At 36.9% G+C, this 19361-nt stretch overlaps 3 protein-coding genes across 3 annotated transcripts; 2 read left to right on the top strand and 1 right to left on the bottom strand.

The window, feature by feature from the left end:
* The first annotated feature begins 9429 nt into the window (after positions 1-9429).
* On the top strand, positions 9430-10112 carry LOC126599312 (E3 ubiquitin-protein ligase RHA2B-like). The gene has a single exon (XM_050265666.1). It carries the CDS (start codon positions 9430-9432, stop codon positions 9985-9987), a length of 558 nt encoding a protein of 185 aa, XP_050121623.1. The 3' UTR covers positions 9988-10112.
* A 2432-nt stretch (positions 10113-12544) lies between these two features.
* LOC126599310 (brassinosteroid-responsive RING protein 1-like) lies at positions 12545-13956 on the top strand. Its single transcript, XM_050265663.1, has one exon. The coding sequence runs from the start codon at positions 12644-12646 to the stop codon at positions 13223-13225; it is 582 nt and encodes a 193-aa protein (XP_050121620.1). The 5' UTR covers positions 12545-12643; the 3' UTR covers positions 13226-13956.
* Positions 13957-14184: 228 nt separating this feature from the next.
* LOC126599313 (histone H4-like) lies at positions 14185-14716 on the bottom strand. Its single transcript, XM_050265667.1, has one exon. It carries the CDS (start codon positions 14628-14630, stop codon positions 14319-14321), a length of 312 nt encoding a protein of 103 aa, XP_050121624.1. The 5' UTR covers positions 14631-14716; the 3' UTR covers positions 14185-14318.
* Positions 14717-19361: the final 4645 nt, after the last annotated feature.

Here is a 19361-nt window from a genome sequence, read left to right as displayed (position 1 = left end):
GTTAGGATCGTGGCACATGATCTCGGCGTCAAGACACTTTTGCATATGTATTCTCAAGTTTTCTCAGCATAGGTATTGTTTCCATGTTGGTATTTTTTTATAGTAAATCTTTCCTATTAATTCAAATTAGTGTATGCTATAAACACGTTCATGTCTTGACATATTTCTTTCTAATTGCATATATTTTACTTATATGCATGTTTAAAATGGCTTCGTCACCCTCGGATGTCAGCCAGCACGTGCCTACCCTGATATTTGGGCATATCGGGGTTGGGACGTGTCATGTGCTCCAGTATCATGACTCCGGTGTAAGTAGGTGTGTGCTCAATGCTCATTTTTGAAGTTTTTGGTGGAATTGTGCATATATGAGTGTGTCTTCTCTGAATTTATGTTATTCTTGAGTTCCTATGGTAAACTACTAAGTTGTTTCTGGTGCGGAACAACACGGCGCACCCAAATCCTCCCATAGATGAAGAATATATGGATTATATTTCCATTAATTTTGAAGACATCCTTGACCTGGAGGAAATGAATGTTGACTCTGTACATTTAGTGGGCCTCCTTATTGTCAATCAAGAACCCTCCCAAATCATTGTCAATATCAAGGTCTCCCGAGCCAAGGATAACGTCTACTCAATAAGTTGGGGACGAAAAAAATGGCTAAAAGAATCCTTGAAAGAAACCCTTGGTTCATCAACGGGGCTCATTTCACTGTTAAATTGTGGCCCATGTACCAATCCTTTGAGGAAATCGAAGCAACTCAGATTATTTTTTGGATTCAAGTTCATGGTATACCCAGAAACTTGTGCACTATCAAGAATGTTAGGGTGCTTGGTTTGAAGCTTGGGTCGGTGCTCAAGATCGAAGACCTTGTTGTCATTGTGTTTCATGGCTTCTTCCAGGTTCAAGTAAATCTAGATGCTACAAAACCTCTTTCTTACCAATTTAACTATGCTATGCCTTGTCAAAGGTGATCGAACCTCCTAAAATATGAAGATCTTAAAGATTTCTACTTTAATTATGGTCGGTTGGGTCACATTCATGGGTGCTAATGGAATGCTCCGACGAGAAGAGATGGTGAAAACAGATATAACCCAAATCTATGGACGATTGTCATTTCCAATAAGTCTACTTGCCTCTTTCTCTACCGGGAATTTCAGGCTTTGGTGACCAGAACGAATACTCAATGGCGGTGAAAATGAGGTTGATCTCGTTCGATGAGGTGGCACAAAAACCTACAATAGGCAAACGTGCAAATGATAGAAAGACCAGACATTCTCTGGGATGTCAAACGTACATGGCACTTCTCACCCTGTCCAATTAGGTATTGAAGCGACAATCACTGCGGGTGTAACGAGCCAAGGTAGTGCTGACAATGCTGATGTATCTGCTGGTACCTCTAGGAAAGCAATTCTCCTTGAATGGGGTAATCTAGACCATCTGAAGAGCTTTGGAACCCATTATCGTAATGGGACTCTTACACTTACTATAATGAGCTTTCATTAGATAAGAACTGGTTTGATCCGCGAAATGTCCCTTCTTGGGCCTCTAACAATGCCCATAGTCTACTCAATAGCCCAATTGTAAATAGCCCAAACCTTAGTGGATATGATTGGGCCTAATGGGATGTTAAAAATTCTTGAACTTCATTATGATGATTCTCTACCTGGCTCATCCGGCTTGACTGCCGCACCCAAGTCTAGTGTACCTGAGATTTTGCCACCTCATCATGAGGATAGCTCTTCACGTGACATGATTGGGAGCTCTAAAAGAAATGAGCGTGTTGATTCCCATCTCCTAACAGTGGAGAAGAAACAGAAACCCCACACCTTTGTTGAAAATTTATCCCAGAATGCAATTACTAATGGGATAAGCAAAAAGGGGGAATGAGTTAAAGGTCCAAAACAAGTGGGAACTAGGAAACCTATCCAAAAGAGTGTGGATTTTAATCTTCAAGATGTTATTGTTAGTCCAGTTCCCTCGAAGAAACTCGAAGAGGTCGAGGCTAAAGGGATGTTGGGAAGGAAAAGTGCAACTTTTCTCAAACAGAAGCAATTGGTAGAGGCTGGTGAGTATCCGCCTCACTAAACCCAATGTTAGTCTTCAGCTGAAACGTTTGTGGCAACCGACGGACGTTCCAAGACCTAAAAAGTTTTCTTCAGGAAGAGGATGAATTTGGTCTTCCTATGCGAAATGAGAATGACTGCAATTCAAATGGGAAGAATAAAGAGACGTTTGGGTGTGGAAGGAGTTTTATGTGTCCTTCGTGAAGGTAGATCCAGTGGTCTATGGAGATATGGGATGATAGTATCTATGCCCTCGTCTTCAAGTAGCCACATTGATGCTTTGAGAACCAGACTATATGTCGCATTATTATGGCCATCATACTCAGTCATTGAGGTACCAATCGTGGTAATTGCTACGTGGGCTCAGTGATGATGTGGATGGGCCGTGGATGTATTGTGGGGATTTTAACGAAATCCTAAATACTAACGAGAAGTCGAGGGATCGTGTCCGACCTAAGGCACATATTGATGAATTTAGAAGCGTTATTGAATATGCGAAGTTAATGAAATTTGATTTCTTAGGTTATGAGTTCACTTAGAGTAATAAGAATAAGGGCTCGAAAAATGAGGTATCTACAAGATCATCTCCAAGGTTCTTACACTGCGTATGAAAAAGATTTTTCCCATTGTCATTTATGAATACCAAAGTTCCTTTATTCCTAATAGAATGATTATGGATAATGTCCTTGCTACTTTTGAAACTATCCATTGTCTGAAAAGAAAAGGAAAACGAGATAAAAAGAAATTGGCGCTGAAACTTGACATGGCCAAGGCGTATGACTATGTTGAGTGGGCATATTTGGAGAGAAAATTTATAACAATGGAATTCTCGATCAGATTTGTAAATTTGGTTATGATGTGTGTTACCTCAGTATCGTACTCTTTCCTTCTTAAAGGTAGACCACGTGGGGAGGTTGCCCCTTCCCGAGGCATGAAACAAGGGGATCCCATCTCTCCATATTTGTTTTTAATTGCCTCTGAGTGTTTCTCATCCTTGCTACAGAGGGGAGAAGATATCTCCCTAATCCATGGCATTTCCACTGCAGTAGGGGCCTCATCAATTAATCATCTCTTTTTCATGGTTGACAGCCTCCTTTTCTGTGATGTCATTCCATTGGAAGTTGGTGAACTAAAGAGAATTTTCTAGGTTTATGAAGGCACTTCAGGACAATGAATCAACTTTGACAAGTCAGTGGTTTGTTTTAGTCTCTCCACTGGTAATAATGCAAAACAGGTTGTCCACCATATGCTTATTGTTCCTATTGTCCCTTGTGGAAACAAATCTGGAAGGTGAAATTATGCCTAAGGTTCTTCATCTTGTTTGGTAGGTCGTTAATGAGTGTATTCCTTCGCACCAGAATCTCCAACGACGTCGAATTGTTGACGATGTGACTTGCCCCCTTTGCCTCGTGGCTTTGAAAACTACTCTTCATGCATCCTGTGATTATAGCTTTTACAAGAAATTCTGGGAAACGTTAGGTTTCCCCAGGTCGGTATAGTGTTCTGGTACAAATGTAACTATTGATTTGTTGATAGATGTTTCTCCTCTCCCCTGTTTTTTTTTTTCTCTATTTACATCTGGAATTTGGTGGCTCTGGTTTGCCAGAAACCAACTCTTGTTTGAATCCCAACGTGTTGATTTTAAGGTGTTAATCCAGCGTGTGAAAGACTCGTGGAATTTTGAGATGTTTCTCTCTCTCGTTATATAAGCATTCCTTTACAAGTTCAGAGTTCTATATGGCTCCCACCGCCAGAGGGTTGGTTTAAGCTAAACGTGGATGGTGCAGTGAACTTGATTGATGGTAGGAGGAGTGTAGGTGCAATTATTTGTGATTATCGTCGTGGTCTCAAGGGGGCTGTCTATATGTATAGTCCTAGTTTTGTGTTTATTTTGGCTGTGAGACTGTTCGCATTAAAACCAGGGCTCGAGCTTGCCATTGATGCGGGATGGTTTCCCCTTATTGTTGAATCAGATTCACAAATTGTCATCTAACTTATTACCCAAGATGAACCATGCTTGGCTCCTGAAAAGTGCTTTGTGGATGTGATTTGACAACTATCTCAAAATCGATGTTTGATCACTCGGGCCATCCCCAGACATGCGAATTGAGCCGCACATCAGATTACGCAACAAGGTCTCCATGAACAAGGTTTCATTTTTTGGAATGATGTAGGCCTACCATGGCTCACTGATATTTTAATCTCGGAATTTGTAACTACGTAAATGTTTTGGTGGAGTCTTTGTTGGCTTGCTCGATCTCTTTTCCTTCACTGGAATTTTTTCCAAGTGGTTTTTTCCAGGAAAGGTTTTCCAGAGACCCTTGATAGGATTTTTACCACCTGCGCAAAAAGAGTTAAAAACACCTAACATACTTGAAAGAGAAACAATGTTATTGTAGTATAATTGGCTCAAGCAAGGTCGTTCTGCACAGGGACTAATTCTCAACTAATTAATTAAAACAAAGTTTTTGAAAAAGGTGATTTAATGACCTAAATTAAGAAAAACGAATTTAATTAAAAAGATTACTTAAAAACTGCAACTTTAAAGAAGGAGAAAGAAACAATTTTTAGAATTCAAAGTGAGAAAGTACAAAAGTTCCGCCATCACCCTAACAATCTTATGTAGTTCTTCTAATTACTTATGAATTACACATGCATATTTTGAAGGTTAGGTTTTCCTAGAGTATATCCTACTTGGAACCTCCAACATAGAATGTATATCTAACATGCAACCTGTGTGTGGTGTCCAAATCGAATGTGAACATGCAAGACTCATTAAATTTTGTGAAAACCCTTTGAACAACCATATAACCCTTAAGATGTGTCGTCCATCCTAAGAAGTTACACATATTAACCACAAGAAGCCTTAGTCAATTTTAGGGACAACCCTCCACCAAAATTGCATCAAAATACTTTTCTAAATATCCTAATGGTCGTGAATCACTAAGACAATTAGATAGTTTTAACCGGTGATTAACAACTCAAAACCTACATGCATAAATTCATAAGCAAATTAAAAAGAGACTACATATTCTTGCTAAGGATCATGGTCTCACCCTAGCAAAAAGAATTAGTTACGCATATTCATAATAAAAATCACAAAGTCTTTATTGAAATTGAAAAAGAATGAAAACACCTTGAAGTATAAGTGTTGAAATTTCTAAGCTTTGCCCCAAATCTTCTCTCCAAAAATTGCACAAAAAGAAAAACTTGGCCGGCCAAAAAAACTTATTTATACTACTCTAATTAAATCATCCTAGTCAAAGGTCTTAGAATAAGACTAGGAAACTAAATAAATTGAAATAAATTAGGAAACATAATCCTAAATTAACTTGGAAATTCACCCAAAATCCTTCACATCCACGTTTTGGATCCATATCAGCTCCAAAACTAGCCCAAATAGCTAAATTTAAAGCTTGAGCTATTCTGAACACTTTACTAGAAGGCCACAAACCCATATGAGATCATCTTGGGCTTCAAAACCTACATTTAAGCCACAAAATGTCACTTTCCAACAACACATACTGCTCCTTTATTTAATCGCCAGAAAATAACCGCTTGGTAGAAATATCTGAAATTTTGAAACAAACACGGCAAGAGACACATGAACGTCCTCCAATTTGAATTGCTCCAAAATTCGTTCGTCCATTTGATCATGTTTTGCTCTAGAGGAAGTCGAATGTCCTATGTTGAAAATATAAAGCAAAGTATCAAAATTCTATCAAAATAATTACCAAAATATACAAAGAATGAGGTAAAATATAACCCTCACTTTGAGCTTGCCTTTGGACTATTGTATGTTCTGGCACTTCCTGCCCTTGGTTATATAATATTACCCTTTCAAAAAAAAAAAAAACATAGTTCCGGTGTTTTAGCTTTACACCTTTCAAGATTCAATATTAAACCTCTTTTTTCTTTCAATGTAAGAGAGTTATTATGTACTCTCCTGTAAAAGTAAGATAAAGAAAAAGAGGAGTGCATTTTGATTTTTTTTATCATTTATTATTACGATTTAATGAAATTTCTCTTCATTTAAATGAGAATTTTAAATTTGATTTTCGTCGAAGACGAGTTTAAAGAGAGAACAATTTCCTTACGCTATTCGTTTAATAACAACAAAGAAACGGGTGCAAGTTTGGTTAGTCTTTGAATGGGAAAAGCCTAAACCCTTTGCATGGCTCACTATGCATGTATGGTCTGAAAAGGCTTAATTGTTTATAGTTTAGCTGCTTTATCCATTTTTGATAAATGAAAAATGATCATCCTATAATAAGCAATAAGATGGTATGAAAAGGATTGGTTGGGAGTCGTCGACATTTGAGATTCATTTTGAAACTATGATCATAATCACCGACATAACATTCCAATTCAATAGAATAATATTCATGCATTAGTTTTTCTCCTCATGACATTATTTATTTGAAAAATCATGTGATCTTGAATCGTTTCATATAAGTTAGTCTCTTTTGGACTAATGACCACAGGACTTTCTTTTCAGTTGATGCCGTCATTTGTGCTTCCCTCCTGTAATTACTCAACAACTGCAGATGAACCTCATTAGACAATTTCATGGGGAATTAACCTAAAGAAAAGGATGTAGGGGATCTGAACGAAAGGAAAGTATACTTGTTCAACCAAGTCAGCTCTCTCTCTCTCTCTCTCTCTCTTAAAAGAAACTCAACTAGTTTTAAGAAAAGCGTTCCCTGAAGGGAAGATTGGAGAAAAATTCCTAGGAATAAAACATCGTCCAAGTTTCAAAACTAGTGAAAGATTGGCTGCACAATCAACACGCGTACGTCAAGTTAAAGATTCCAAAAAACAATAATGGAGGGTTTGCAGACATGATTGTAAATCCAATACTTGGTTTACGGCGACAAGAAAATGACCTAATCTTTCTATATTGACAGGCCAACAAAGTTATGATATTTAGACAGCATTGGAAGTGGTTACCATGTCAACTTGATACCTCTTTGCCTTTCTTAGATTTTTTTGCTATTTTTTTAGATGTCTACGTACGTAAGCCTTTTACTCAACAGTTGCACAATTTCTTTATTTTTTGGGTTTTTCTACCATTTCAGCTATTTGGAAAGCTCGAAATAAGTTTATTTTTTAGGGTCACCTAATCTATTTTCATCATCTTTACATGTTTATCAATTCTAAGATCGTTCATGTGAGAAGTTTATTCCTAATTATTCTCAAGGTTTTGACGCTCGTATTATTTCTTCTATGGGAATCCAACTCGCAAGGTACCAACTATTCTTCATGTGCTTTGGTCCTCTCTTTGGTTTCTTAGAATTAAATTTAATGCAGATGGTTTGTCTAAATGAAATCCTAATCCTACTGCTTGTGGGGGAGAGTTTTAGTATTGTCATGGTCAGTTTCTTGGTGGTTTTTGCCAAGGAATTGGTCATTGCAACTTTTTTTTGCAGAATAATCAATAGTTATTATTGGTATAGAGTTTGCATATCAATGGGGTTGACATTGTCTTTGGCTAGAAAGTGACTCTTCTAGTGTTATTTCTACCCTCCAATCGACTGATTTTGATCCTCATTGGCCTCTTCATACGCAATGGTCTATTTGTTAAAAACTTTTCTTGAAAACATTTCTTGAGAACTTTTCTTGAAAGCAATTTTCTTTAAGACTCAAAAACTTGTTTAGTATGCAATTTAAAAATTTTAAATCTTACAATTTAAACTAGACAAAGAAATTCACAAAGAGGGGGTCGAGGGAGAAAGAGGGGAGAGAAGGAAAGAAAATAAGACGTGATTGGAGGAAAGAGAAAGAAGAGAGATGACCGGAGGAGATATAGAGGAAGATGAGTAACAGAAAGAACCGAGAGAATGAAGAGTGCGAATTGGAGGAGAGACGGAGAAAGTAAAAAAATAAAAAAGAGAAGGCAAAGAGAGAAAGAAGAAAAGAGAGAAGAGAGAGATTTGGAGTAAGAGGAGATGAGAGAGAGAAAAGAAATGAGTGTTTAAGTTAAAAACTTTAAAAACTAACTTTTTATGTTTTTAAAGAATAGATTATAGTTTTGAGTTAGTCTTAAGTTCAGTTTTGAAAATAGTGCTACCAAACAAGTTTTTAAGATCCAAAACTTAAAAAAATAAATTTAGTTTAAAAATTTGGATTTAAGTAGAATACCAAACAGACCCTTAATAGGAAGCAAAATGTGAAACTTAAACAAAAATATTTCTAAATTTAAGATATTGTTTTAACCTAGTAATCTTCCGAATTTGAGTGTTTGACTCTGAAGTTGTTATATTTGAGTGGTCATGAGCCTAAATCTGCAAAGAATGGATTTTGCTGCTAAATTTGTGAAGCTAATTTTTTATTCAATAAAGCCATTTCAGTCTTTATTGAGTCATACTAGTATACGTGGCGCCAAGTATTAGACTCGGACACGTGTTAAGAAGCCAAGTCTAGTTATATATACAAATTCAAAAAATAATATTCAACTCTGGCTTCATCGTGTGAAGGAATAGAGAATTTATGTATATCCCCTACGACTAACAATTACGAACCAAGTCCAAGCACAAAGGTATGCAGTATTTAATCAGTATTTTTATATGTCATAATATAAACAGAGAAATTACATAGTATTATAGTTTAGTGATATTTTTTTTCATTAGATCTTAGATTCATTTCTCATTAAAGACGACTTTGAATCATATTATTATGGAGGCAGATTCTCTGCCCCCCCCCCACTTCCCTTCTATTTTGTGTGGTTACGGTTAAGAAACGTCAACATTTTATATTATTTTTTTATAGTGATAATAAGACAAAAATGAATAGTAATATAAAATGTTGACGTGACTTAACCGTGACGACACAAACAGAAGGGCACGAAAAGTGGGAAGGCAGAGAATCTGTTTCCTATAATTATTGCTCGCTCATTATGAAACATGACTTACTTTCCAACTTCTTAATATAATTATATCGTTTGTTGAAAAAATATATATAATATAATATAAACAGAGAAAATAATATCTTTTTTGTTCGTCTAGTTATTTTATAACACGTAAAATACTGAATTGAAGGCAAGAAAATTTCTCGATCTCAGACGCTCATTAACTCGGGATGGCACAAAGTGATCTTCTCCCAATACATAAATAAACAATTTTGGGGAAAAGTCCCGCCTCCCTGTCGGCCTCTTCTTTCCACGTATGTCAGTTCACCTAAAGTAGACCCAACCAATCCGCTGCAACTTGTCCTCTTTCATTTGTTTAATTAAGCCAACCAATTACCCCATCGAAGTTCTATAAATTCCACATTCAGTTGCCTTGCAATGGATAAAACTGTAATGCAGTTATCCATCTTCTCTATTTTCTTCAACACCTTCAAGCCCTCTTCCACTTTTTCCCCCATGGAGTCCCTCTCTGTTGGTATTAAGATGCCCAAATGGCGCAAAACCCTAAAAACACTGCTAGTCCTAGTACATTGCTTCAAGATCTTGGTGGTAGTGGCACTTATCCATCTAGGGTTCCTGAAACCTCCGCAACAAATGACTCAGTCCATGGACGAGCAGAATCGCCAAAACCCTAATGGTCATATTCTCGTGTTCGACCGTCTGTGCCGGTCGATGGTCCCGGTTCCGATCCACGTTTTAACAGCGTACATCAAGAGTCTTCCAGTAGTGGAGTTTGGTCGTGTTTTCGAAAAATACACAAAGCAAGAAGGTCAGGTGACAGAATGCAGTATATGCTTGGAGTGCATTGAGAGAAGTCATGAGGTGAGGGAACAGTGCAACTGTGATCATTTGTTTCACAGGGAGTGTTTAGATGGTTGGGTGAATCAAGGGCAGGTGACGTGCCCTTTGTGCAGAGCTGTGCTGTTTCCTGCCACTAGTGAAAAGACGAGCTGCGGCGGAGGTCATGCATGGACGGTAGACAGGGATGCTTACTTTGAACCTTTGATAGGTTAGAACTTAGAACTTAGAATTTCACTGTGGGATGAGTAAATTTTTGTTAACTCTTCCCCAGGCCGGCCCAGGCCCAATGAGGGCAAGGCGACCAACCGGGTCCAAAAAAATTAGGAGCACCAAAATTATTAATGTGGTATATTTATATATGTTTTTATAAGGGTATAAATTTATAAAATTTGGTTTAACGACAAAGAAATTTAACTATAACTGGTGATTTTGTTGTTTGAAATTAATGAGGAGGTCTTGAATTCAAAACACTATGTGTACTTATTTAAATTCTAACTTTTACAAATTTCTTTTCATAACAGTATAAATTTATAAAATTTGGCTAAATGATCAGAAGTTTAATTAGAAGCAATGATTTTTGTATTTAAAATTAACGAGAGATCCTAAGTTCGAAATGCAATGTGCATGTTTATTTTTTTATTTTTTTTTCAATTTTTATGAATTTTTGTTTGATTATTAATCTAGTTTTAATTACTAGTTAGTAATTATGTGGGTTGCTATTTTTAAACATTAGTTCCAATTCAAGTCTAATCTTCAACAAAGGGTAATGCGTAGACTAAATTTTTAGACCAAATTTGCAAATCATAGGACGTGTCATCAAAATGTTTAATTTGGTGCTCATTCATTACTTATACATATCCGTAAAGACTCAAAAATATCATTATATTTTTAGTCCTATATTGACGAGGTTAGTAAATAAGAAAAAACACCTCACAATTTATACAAAAACACTTTAAAAGTTCAGATGGAAGACAAAACTCATAATCTATCTACTTGTAAGCTTGAAGTTTTTTTTGTTTCCTTCTCTCGATACAAAATAAATTAGTTTTTTTCATGTTTTTAAATTACTGAGTTTGAAGTGCTTTTCAAAATATAATTTTATCGATGTCTTACATGTAAAAACAAATATTTTTTTATATGAAGTGAGGGCACATTTTTTGACGTCGCTCCGGGCCTTAAAAATCTCTAAACCGGCCCTGCTCTTTCCCACAAGCCTCCCAGACTGTAAATTTCTTTTTCTTTTTTTTTTTTTAAATAGTTTGTACAAAATTACTTGTTTTTGACTTTTTAGGTAACTCAACAAAATGAGTAGCCCGTTATATAGAGAACGACTTAAGTGAAATAAGCTTATTGTCATACAAAGTCTTCAGTAAATAAGATGAGAATATGTATTAGACTTTTTCTATGTCACCATGTATTAGTTGCACGAATTGTCATAATAAATATGATAAATCTCTCAATAAGGTATAAACAATTAAGTTTAAAGTGAACTTGAAGATGAAATTTGGAAGTGGATTTGCTTCGGACCTTAGTGTTTGGAATTTAGGGATCAATTCATCTGGATTGCACAAATTCAATCTAATGATCCGTATTAACTTATTTTTTTGGCCCATTACACAAAATCAACGACTTTGATTTCTTTTATATACCAATCAGGAGGCAAAGTGATTTGAGGTTCGGAGCATATCCAATTCCGAAATTCCAATGGCTTAGCTTTTGGGAGCCGCAGGGGGCGGAAATGATAATGAGTAGCCACTCTGTAATGAAATATCTGTTCAACAAGCCCCGGGCTTCTTTTTGGTCTAGTGGGAGAGGTTGAGTCGTCATGTCAGATTTGATGGCCTCCAGAAAAGCAGATGTTTATCGATCCTTGTGGTAGCTTCCATAGACGTTCTAGTTCTTCAAGATCACCTAGTTGGGTACATACAATCGTATTTCACCCATAATACACTCGTTTCACCCCGATAATACGTATTTTCACCTCTTGAAACTCTAAGGTGTTGTCTAATGGTGAGATAAAAATCAAACACACACAATGCAGTACGTAATTTTTAGTCTACACAATACAATTGGGTTAAAATACCCGACTACCGGTAATCCGGAGCATCCAAATCTTTTTCCAACAAGGGATGTTGCTTTCAACACTATTTACAGTAAGTAATCAAAAATAATATTTAGTAAACAATACATTGTTGCTATTGTCTGGACAAATGCCCATCGGCACATAACATCGCTTTATTTTATTGTGATGAAACAATTAAATTAAAACAACGACCAAAATTAAACATGAGTAATAAGAGACTGAAAAAAATGTATAATTATTATTTTCCAATTATGTTGTTGCAACTTGCACATTGTGAATTTGAAAGCCAAGTACAAATACTTTTAAGGATGTGATATCTATACACTCTTTTTTACTTCTTTCACACCTTTTTAATTTTCGGTCGTCTGATCGGATGAATTAAAGAAGATCAAACAATAGAAATTAACAATGAGTATGAGAGAAGTAAAAAAAAGTGTGTGGATAGCACACCCCATACTTTTAAAATACAACTACTTCTTTTCCCTCCGGGCAGGGCAATACTCAGAGGCCAACCGTCCAATACAAAAAGTTAACTAACAGTGACAGGTCGGCTAAATTGACACACGTCGGATTGGGGTTGCAGATATTGTTCTTATCCCAACGCCCGATGAGTCCGACCGACATCCAGTGCTGCTTATACTTTTCCCTCCTGGTCGCCGAATTCTAGCCACTCTAATCCAATCCAATCATATCCGGAAGGAAAGGAACCCCCAATACTTATATGTGTATCCATCTGCCTTCTCTCTGCAACACAAACACCTCCAATCCCTCCCCCTCTAATCCCCCATGGAATTTCCCTGCGTTATTAGCATGTCCAAATTGCGCAAAAGCCTTGAAAAACTGCTAATCTTTACACGCTGCTTAAAGATCGTACTGATAGTAGCACTTAGCCATCTGGGACTGCTTAAACCTGCAGTAGAGATGAATGAGCCAACTGCCGACTCCATGGAGCACCACCAGCATCCGAATCCGAACAATTCGATACTGGCGCTCGATCCTGAGTGCCCGTCGATAGTCTCGGTCCCGATCCACGTTCTAACGGAATACATCAAGAGGCGGCTTCCGGTGGTAGAGTTTGGTCAAGTTTTCGAAAAATACACAAAGCTTGGAGATCAAGAAACAGCTTGTAGTATATGCTTGGAGTGCATAGAGAGGAGCCATGAGGTGAGGGAGCAGTGCAACTGTGACCATGTGTTTCACAGGAAGTGTCTGGATGGTTGGGTCAATCAGGGGCAGGTGACCTGCCCTTTGTGCCGAGCAATGCTGTTTCCAAGCAAGAGCGAAACAGTAAGCTGCGGCCGAGGAAATTTAGGGTGGCCGGAAGGGGATGACGCCTACTTCGGTAGGTTAGAATTCATTGTGAGATGAGTAATTTTTCTTTGAACACTTTTACAAATTTACTGATAAGCCACATATGTAAGGGTCTGTTTGGTATTCTATTTGAATCCAACTTTTTAAACTTAAAAATAATTTTTAAGTTTTGGACTTTAAAAAGTTGTTTGATATGACTATTTTCAAAAATTGAACTTAAAGACTAACTCAAAATTATAGTTTATTTTCGAAAAACACAAAAAGTAAGTTTTTAAAGTTTTTTAACTTAAATTCATTTCTTTTCTCTCCCTCCTCCCCTCTTATTCCAAATCTCTCTCTCTTTTTTTCCTTCGCTCTCTGCCTTCTCTTTTTGTGTTTTTATTTTTTATTTTCTTTGTCTCTCCTCTAATCAGAACTCTTCATTCTCTCGATTCTTTCTGTCACTCATTTTCCTCTATATCTCCTCCGATTATCTCTCTTCTTTCTCTTTCCTCCAATTACGTCTTACTTTCTTTACTTCTCTCTCCTCTTTCTCCCGACCCCCTCTTTGTGAATTTCTTTGTCCAGTTTAAATTGTAAGATTTAAAATTTTTAAATCGCATATCAAACAAGTTTTTGAATCTTAAAAATAATTGTTTTCAAAAAAAATTCTCAAAAAATGTTTTGAAAAATGATAAAAAATTACCAATTCAATTACTTGATGTATACATATTTCTCATGAAACACTTGAGAAACTGGAATTAAACAACAAAATGTGCACATTTTATTAGCAATTTTTTTTTCCCTTGACCATTTCTTACAAAATTACTAGTTTTTTTTTTTTTTGCTAAGTGGTAATTACCAATTTGATTAAATTCTTGAAGAGATTCAATTACATTCTTATAAGCCTCAAATCTGAATGAATTGGCAAATACTTTATTTCCAAAACCTCTCAGACATAACAACAAACACCTTGCCTGCAATATAAAATGGGTTCGCTTCGCTCATAAAGTAGAACAACAAATTGTGCACAATAATTCTTTGAATAATATATCTTCATTGATGGAATTGGAAGCAGAACAAGTCTAATTGGAATTACATATTCAATGGGAACTCAAAAATCAAAAAGCCCCAAATTTTGAACGAGGGATTTGATTCTACAAATCTTGATTTAACCTCCAAAACCGTAGAGGGTTCGACCCTGCCTCTTGAGAGCATAAACCACATCCATGGCAGTCACCGTCTTCCTCCTGGCATGCTCGGTGTAAGTCACAGCATCACGAATCACGTTCTCCAAGAAGATCTTGAGAACCCCTCTGGTTTCTTCATAGATGAGGCCGCTTATGCGCTTGACTCCTCCTCTGCGAGCGAGCCTTCGGATGGCAGGCTTGGTGATCCCCTGGATGTTGTCCCTCAATACCTTCCTGTGCCTCTTGGCTCCGCCCTTTCCGAGCCCCTTTCCTCCCTTTCCTCTCCCTGTCATTTTCCCGAAAATTTTAAATCTTCTGACCTCCCAAACAAATTTGTTGTGTAAATTGAAGTGAATGTGGTAAGTGAAAAATTGAGAGGGAAGGGGGATTTTATACTGGAGAGCGGAATCGAGCGGTCTTTTGAATTTTTGCGTTGCCGCCTCAGCTGATATTTGTGCGCGGATTTTTTTCGTTTAGTTTCAATTCGCACCGTTGGATTGAAACTTATCGACGGCTGACCTGGTCGATCCGCGTGAATGAAATTTGCTTTGATGTAACCGTTGATTATGTGTCATCGGACGGCTGAGAAAAGTTTTGAAAGAGAAAGAGAAGTTGGATCGTGCAAATACGGTTTTGCCGCTGCCGCAGTTTTTACCTTTATTTTGGATAAATTACATTTTGCATCTTGAAGTTTGAGATGAATCGTAATCTCATACAATATTTTTAAAATATTTCAATATCATGGATTTACTTTTATTTTTTTTTAATTTTACACATCCGTTAAAAAATTTGTTAAATTAACCGTTAAGTGATAACGTGACAAATATAAAATCTACATTTGTGCTGATATGGCTGCCAAACTTTGTACTAAGAAAATAAAAAATAATAAAACAAGGATTAGTTAATAAAAAAATAAAAACCCAATTGTGATGCAAGTTGTGAGATCTTTGGTTGCGGTGGTGGTAATTGAAAGCATAGTTAGCAGACGTATATGAGGTCTAGGAGGGTGAACTAAGCAGTACTGGGTTACTGGGGACGAAGAAAGCCAAAATCCTTCACTCCAAATCCTCTTTTTTATTTTTTAAAGTCTTTAATTATTAAAAATTTTGAGTTTTTTTTATTAATTAATCCTTTTTTTAATTATTTTTTATTTACTTGGTGCAAAGTGGCAGCCACATCAGCACCCTACATTTGCCGCCTCATCACTTAACGGTTAACTTAATAGATTTTTTAATCGATGCATGAAATTGAAAAAAAAATATAAGTAAATGTTTTAGATTGAAATGTTTTAAAGATATTGTATGAGGTTGCAATTGACCCCAAACTTGAGGATGCAAAATGTAATTTACCCTTTATCTTTTCATTTTAATAGGACGCCAGTTTACCTATGGGATTTTTGCTTCTAATTTTTTTTTTTTATAAGAAATAGATGAATTGAATCTTCCTTTATCCCTTAAGGCCCGTTTGTTACACCCTAAATGGGCTACAATCCCATGCTTGGTGCGGCAAAGAATTAAGTTAAATGAGACCAGCTTGGATTTGTTTGGACTCCACCGTTCAATAAGTGCTTTTAAAACATGTCCATTGCTATACCTAAATAGGAAGAGCCACCATATAATATCAATACGAAACAAATATAGGAATAAAAAAAGTTTTCAATGTATCAGAAAATAAATCCTTAACATATAGAGACTCATCGACACTTGGTGTATATACCTATATATAGAGACATATGATAGAGCCCCTTGGGCAATTTGAGTGAAAAAAACTGGCCCAAAAAAGTTAAGTGCTGTTGTGCAACAAAAATTCGGAAATGGATCCTCTCCAGATCCTTATGTGAGGATTTTAGGGATTTCTACATCTCAGTCGTTCATTGTATATTGTGCGATCAGTTTTCGTAAAGTACTATTTATGTTTAATTTTAAATAGTAAAAATCAAATAATTTATGACCGCACGATACACAATAAACCGCTAAAATGTAAGAATTTCTCACATAATGGATTGGGAGAGGATCCATTTCCCAAAAATTCTACTTGCCATGAACGGGTGCTATTGGACTCACCAAACAGCCGCGTCAGTAGTTGGAGGCGTGGATCCTAATTTACAACTGGTTTTTTTTTTTTTTTTTTTTCTCAACATTTTGAAATGAGTGGTCCACAATTTTGTCTTTCAAATTTTTTTTGTCGTTGAGGATCACGGTTAAGGATCAATGGTTAACTAATTCTTTATTCATTTCAAATTACAACACACACCAACTATATACATAATCAATTTGCAAGGACATTGCAATTTGGTTAGTTTCTTAAAACATAGTCAACAAGAGTTAATTAGTAACATTACAATGATATTGCTAGTTACTAATTGAAAGCATAAAAACTGATTTGCAAATTATTTAATTTTCTACTCTCCGTTTATTCAATAATCGTTTATTGAACATGAAGGGCACTTTTAAAACCATAACAAGCGTTTATTAGATATTAACACCACTAAACATACATTACATAGTTTGCATAAATAAATAAAAAGTGACAATGCATTTTGTTCAAATTTCATAGTTTGACTATCCAATCTAGTGATATTTATTCATAAATTTGGAAACTCAATCCAATCGGACATACGCTTGAACTTTTAATCCAAGCCAATGTCAATTTGCATTAATTCCGTCAGATATCAATTACTCTGGCCTGACGACTACATTGATGCCTGGTGGAGGCTCGATTTGGGCTTTATACGTTGAGCTGACAAGACCAACATTCTTTACGGTTCGAGTGAGTGTGATAGGATTTCTTAGGTTTGGAATGGTGATGGAAGGCAGGTTCACATCAAGAATTTGGAACAGGACATGATGTGGCATTTTCAACAAGTAGAGAAACAGTTGAGCTGTTGTAGCCAAACGCACAAAGGTTGCTTATGTAGTCATTCTTGTCCATATCGTATATGAGACCAGGGTAAGCTGCCTTGTTCGGGTTCACTAATCCTCCTCCATAGTCAAATGGATCCGTAAGCTTTAGCCCTGCCCCTTCAGCAAATATTGGCTCTCCAAAGGGATCAGTCTTCCATGCTGCAAAAGGAGAAAAAAAGTTTTGTTATTATTTGTGTGCTGACATAATCACGAAACCAATCAATTTCGCTACATTACAGACACTTGCTAATCACTTGTACTCTAACTATTAGGGTGCGTTTGTTGCACCAGATTATCTCGGACTGAACTAGCTTCAGGGACTAAACTGGACTGACTTAGACTAAACTAAGCTGGACTAACTTAGTGAAGCATTTGGTGCAGTGTCAGACTAAGAAGCAGGATAATGAAAACACTATTGTCACCAGAAGATTGGGACTAAAAACATAACATAATCTGGTGAGCAATCGGCAGAAAATTGGGACTAAAAACGTAACAAAATCTGGTTCAAAGCACCACTACTGTGATTTTATCTAACGCTACCATAACAGTAGCAGCTCTTGAAGCTCCATTGCCAAAACCCGAAGAGAGCCACAGCCAGAAGCACTCGGTGACCGAGCGAATTGACAAACCCTTACCTTAGAAAGCAAGCAGCCGCGACCACCGGTCTGCAAGCATCTCTGGTCCTCGATGACATAGCGAATTCAAAAATAAGCGAAGAATAAACATTGTATAACTGGAGTAGACATTCGGTAGGGGTTCAGATAAACTTGATACATATTAAAGACGTCTTAGTTGCATTCAAATTATTTACCCAATAGCAGAACAGTTTTACACGTTCTCCTTCATCTAATATATAAGCACATAACAAATTTAAACAGTAGGCCATAGACAAAAATCGACTCCATGCTACGGAACTTAAATCCACTAGGATAAATCATGAACAAAATTAACACGATCATAGCTCAAACAATACATCAATCGTGCAGTGTTCCCAGTATATCCTCATCTTGATATAGATGGTACCTAAAACAGCCAAAAAAAATAAAATTAATGAACATCTAATCGGACAAAGGAAGTGAATGGTATAGACCAAAGCTTCCAGTCGCCAAAGCTCGAGTGAAAAGTTTCAAGTCGCCAAAGCTTGATGAATGGTATAGACCACCTATCATAGAATGAGATTACTTTACACTGGTGAGGGTAGCATCTGGAAGTGAAAATGATAACCAAAATGTTGCAAATCTGCAAGAGCACAGATTTTCTATTTCTACAAAAAATTTATCAACATTATTAGTTCATTCCATCATTTAATTTCCATAAAATAAACAACAACAACAACAACAAAGCCTTTTCCCACTAAGTATATGAATCCTAGAACGCCATTGCGCTCGGTTTTGTGTCATGTCATCCGTTAGATCCAAGTACTCTAAGTCTTTTCTTAGGGTCTTTTCCAAAGTTTTCCTAGGTCTTCCTCTACCCCTTCGGCCCTGAATCTCTATCACGTAGTCACATCTTCGAACCGGAGCGTCAGTAGGCCTTCTTTGCACATGTCCAAACCACCGTAACCGAGTTTCTCTCCTCTTTCCTTCAATTTCGGCTACTCTTACTTTACCTCGGATATCCTCATTCCTAATCTTATCCTTTCTCGTGTGCCCACACATCCAACGAAGCATCCTCATCTCCACTACACCTACGTGTTGATGCTTCACCGCCCAACATTCTGTGCCATACAGCCTCGCCGACCTTATTGCCGTCCTATAAAATTTTCCCTTGAGCTTCAGTGGCCTACGACGGTCACACAACACGCCGGATGCACTCTTCCACTTCATCCATCCAGCTTGTATTCTATGGGTGAGATCTCCATCAAATTCTCCGTTCTTTTGCAAGATAGATCCTAGGTAGCGAAAATGGTCGCTCTTTGGTATTTCCTGATCTCCGATCCTCACCCCTACTCATTTTGGCCTCCGTTTGCACTGAACTTGCACTCCATATATTCTGTCTTTGATCGGCTTAGGCGAAGACCTTTAGATTCCAACACTTTTCTCCAAAGGTTAAGCTTCGCGTTTACCCCTTCCTGCGTTTCATCTATCAACACTATATCGTTTGCGAAAAGCATACACCAAA

Source organism: Malus sylvestris, chromosome 14 (genome assembly GCF_916048215.2).
Source record: "Malus sylvestris chromosome 14, drMalSylv7.2, whole genome shotgun sequence".
NCBI lineage: Eukaryota > Viridiplantae > Streptophyta > Magnoliopsida > Rosales > Rosaceae > Malus > Malus sylvestris.
The sequence above is the reverse complement of the archived record's forward strand: the minus strand, read 5'-3'. Positions and strand labels throughout refer to the sequence as shown.

Excerpts from the sequence above, each read along its gene's own strand:
- LOC126599313 (XM_050265667.1), bottom strand. The coding sequence starts at position 14,630 with ATGACAGGGAGAGGAAAGGGAGGAAAGGGGCTCGGAAAGGGCGGAGCC.
- LOC126599310 (XM_050265663.1), top strand. The coding sequence starts at position 12,644 with ATGGAATTTCCCTGCGTTATTAGCATGTCCAAATTGCGCAAAAGCCTT.
- LOC126599312 (XM_050265666.1), top strand. The coding sequence starts at position 9,430 with ATGGAGTCCCTCTCTGTTGGTATTAAGATGCCCAAATGGCGCAAAACC.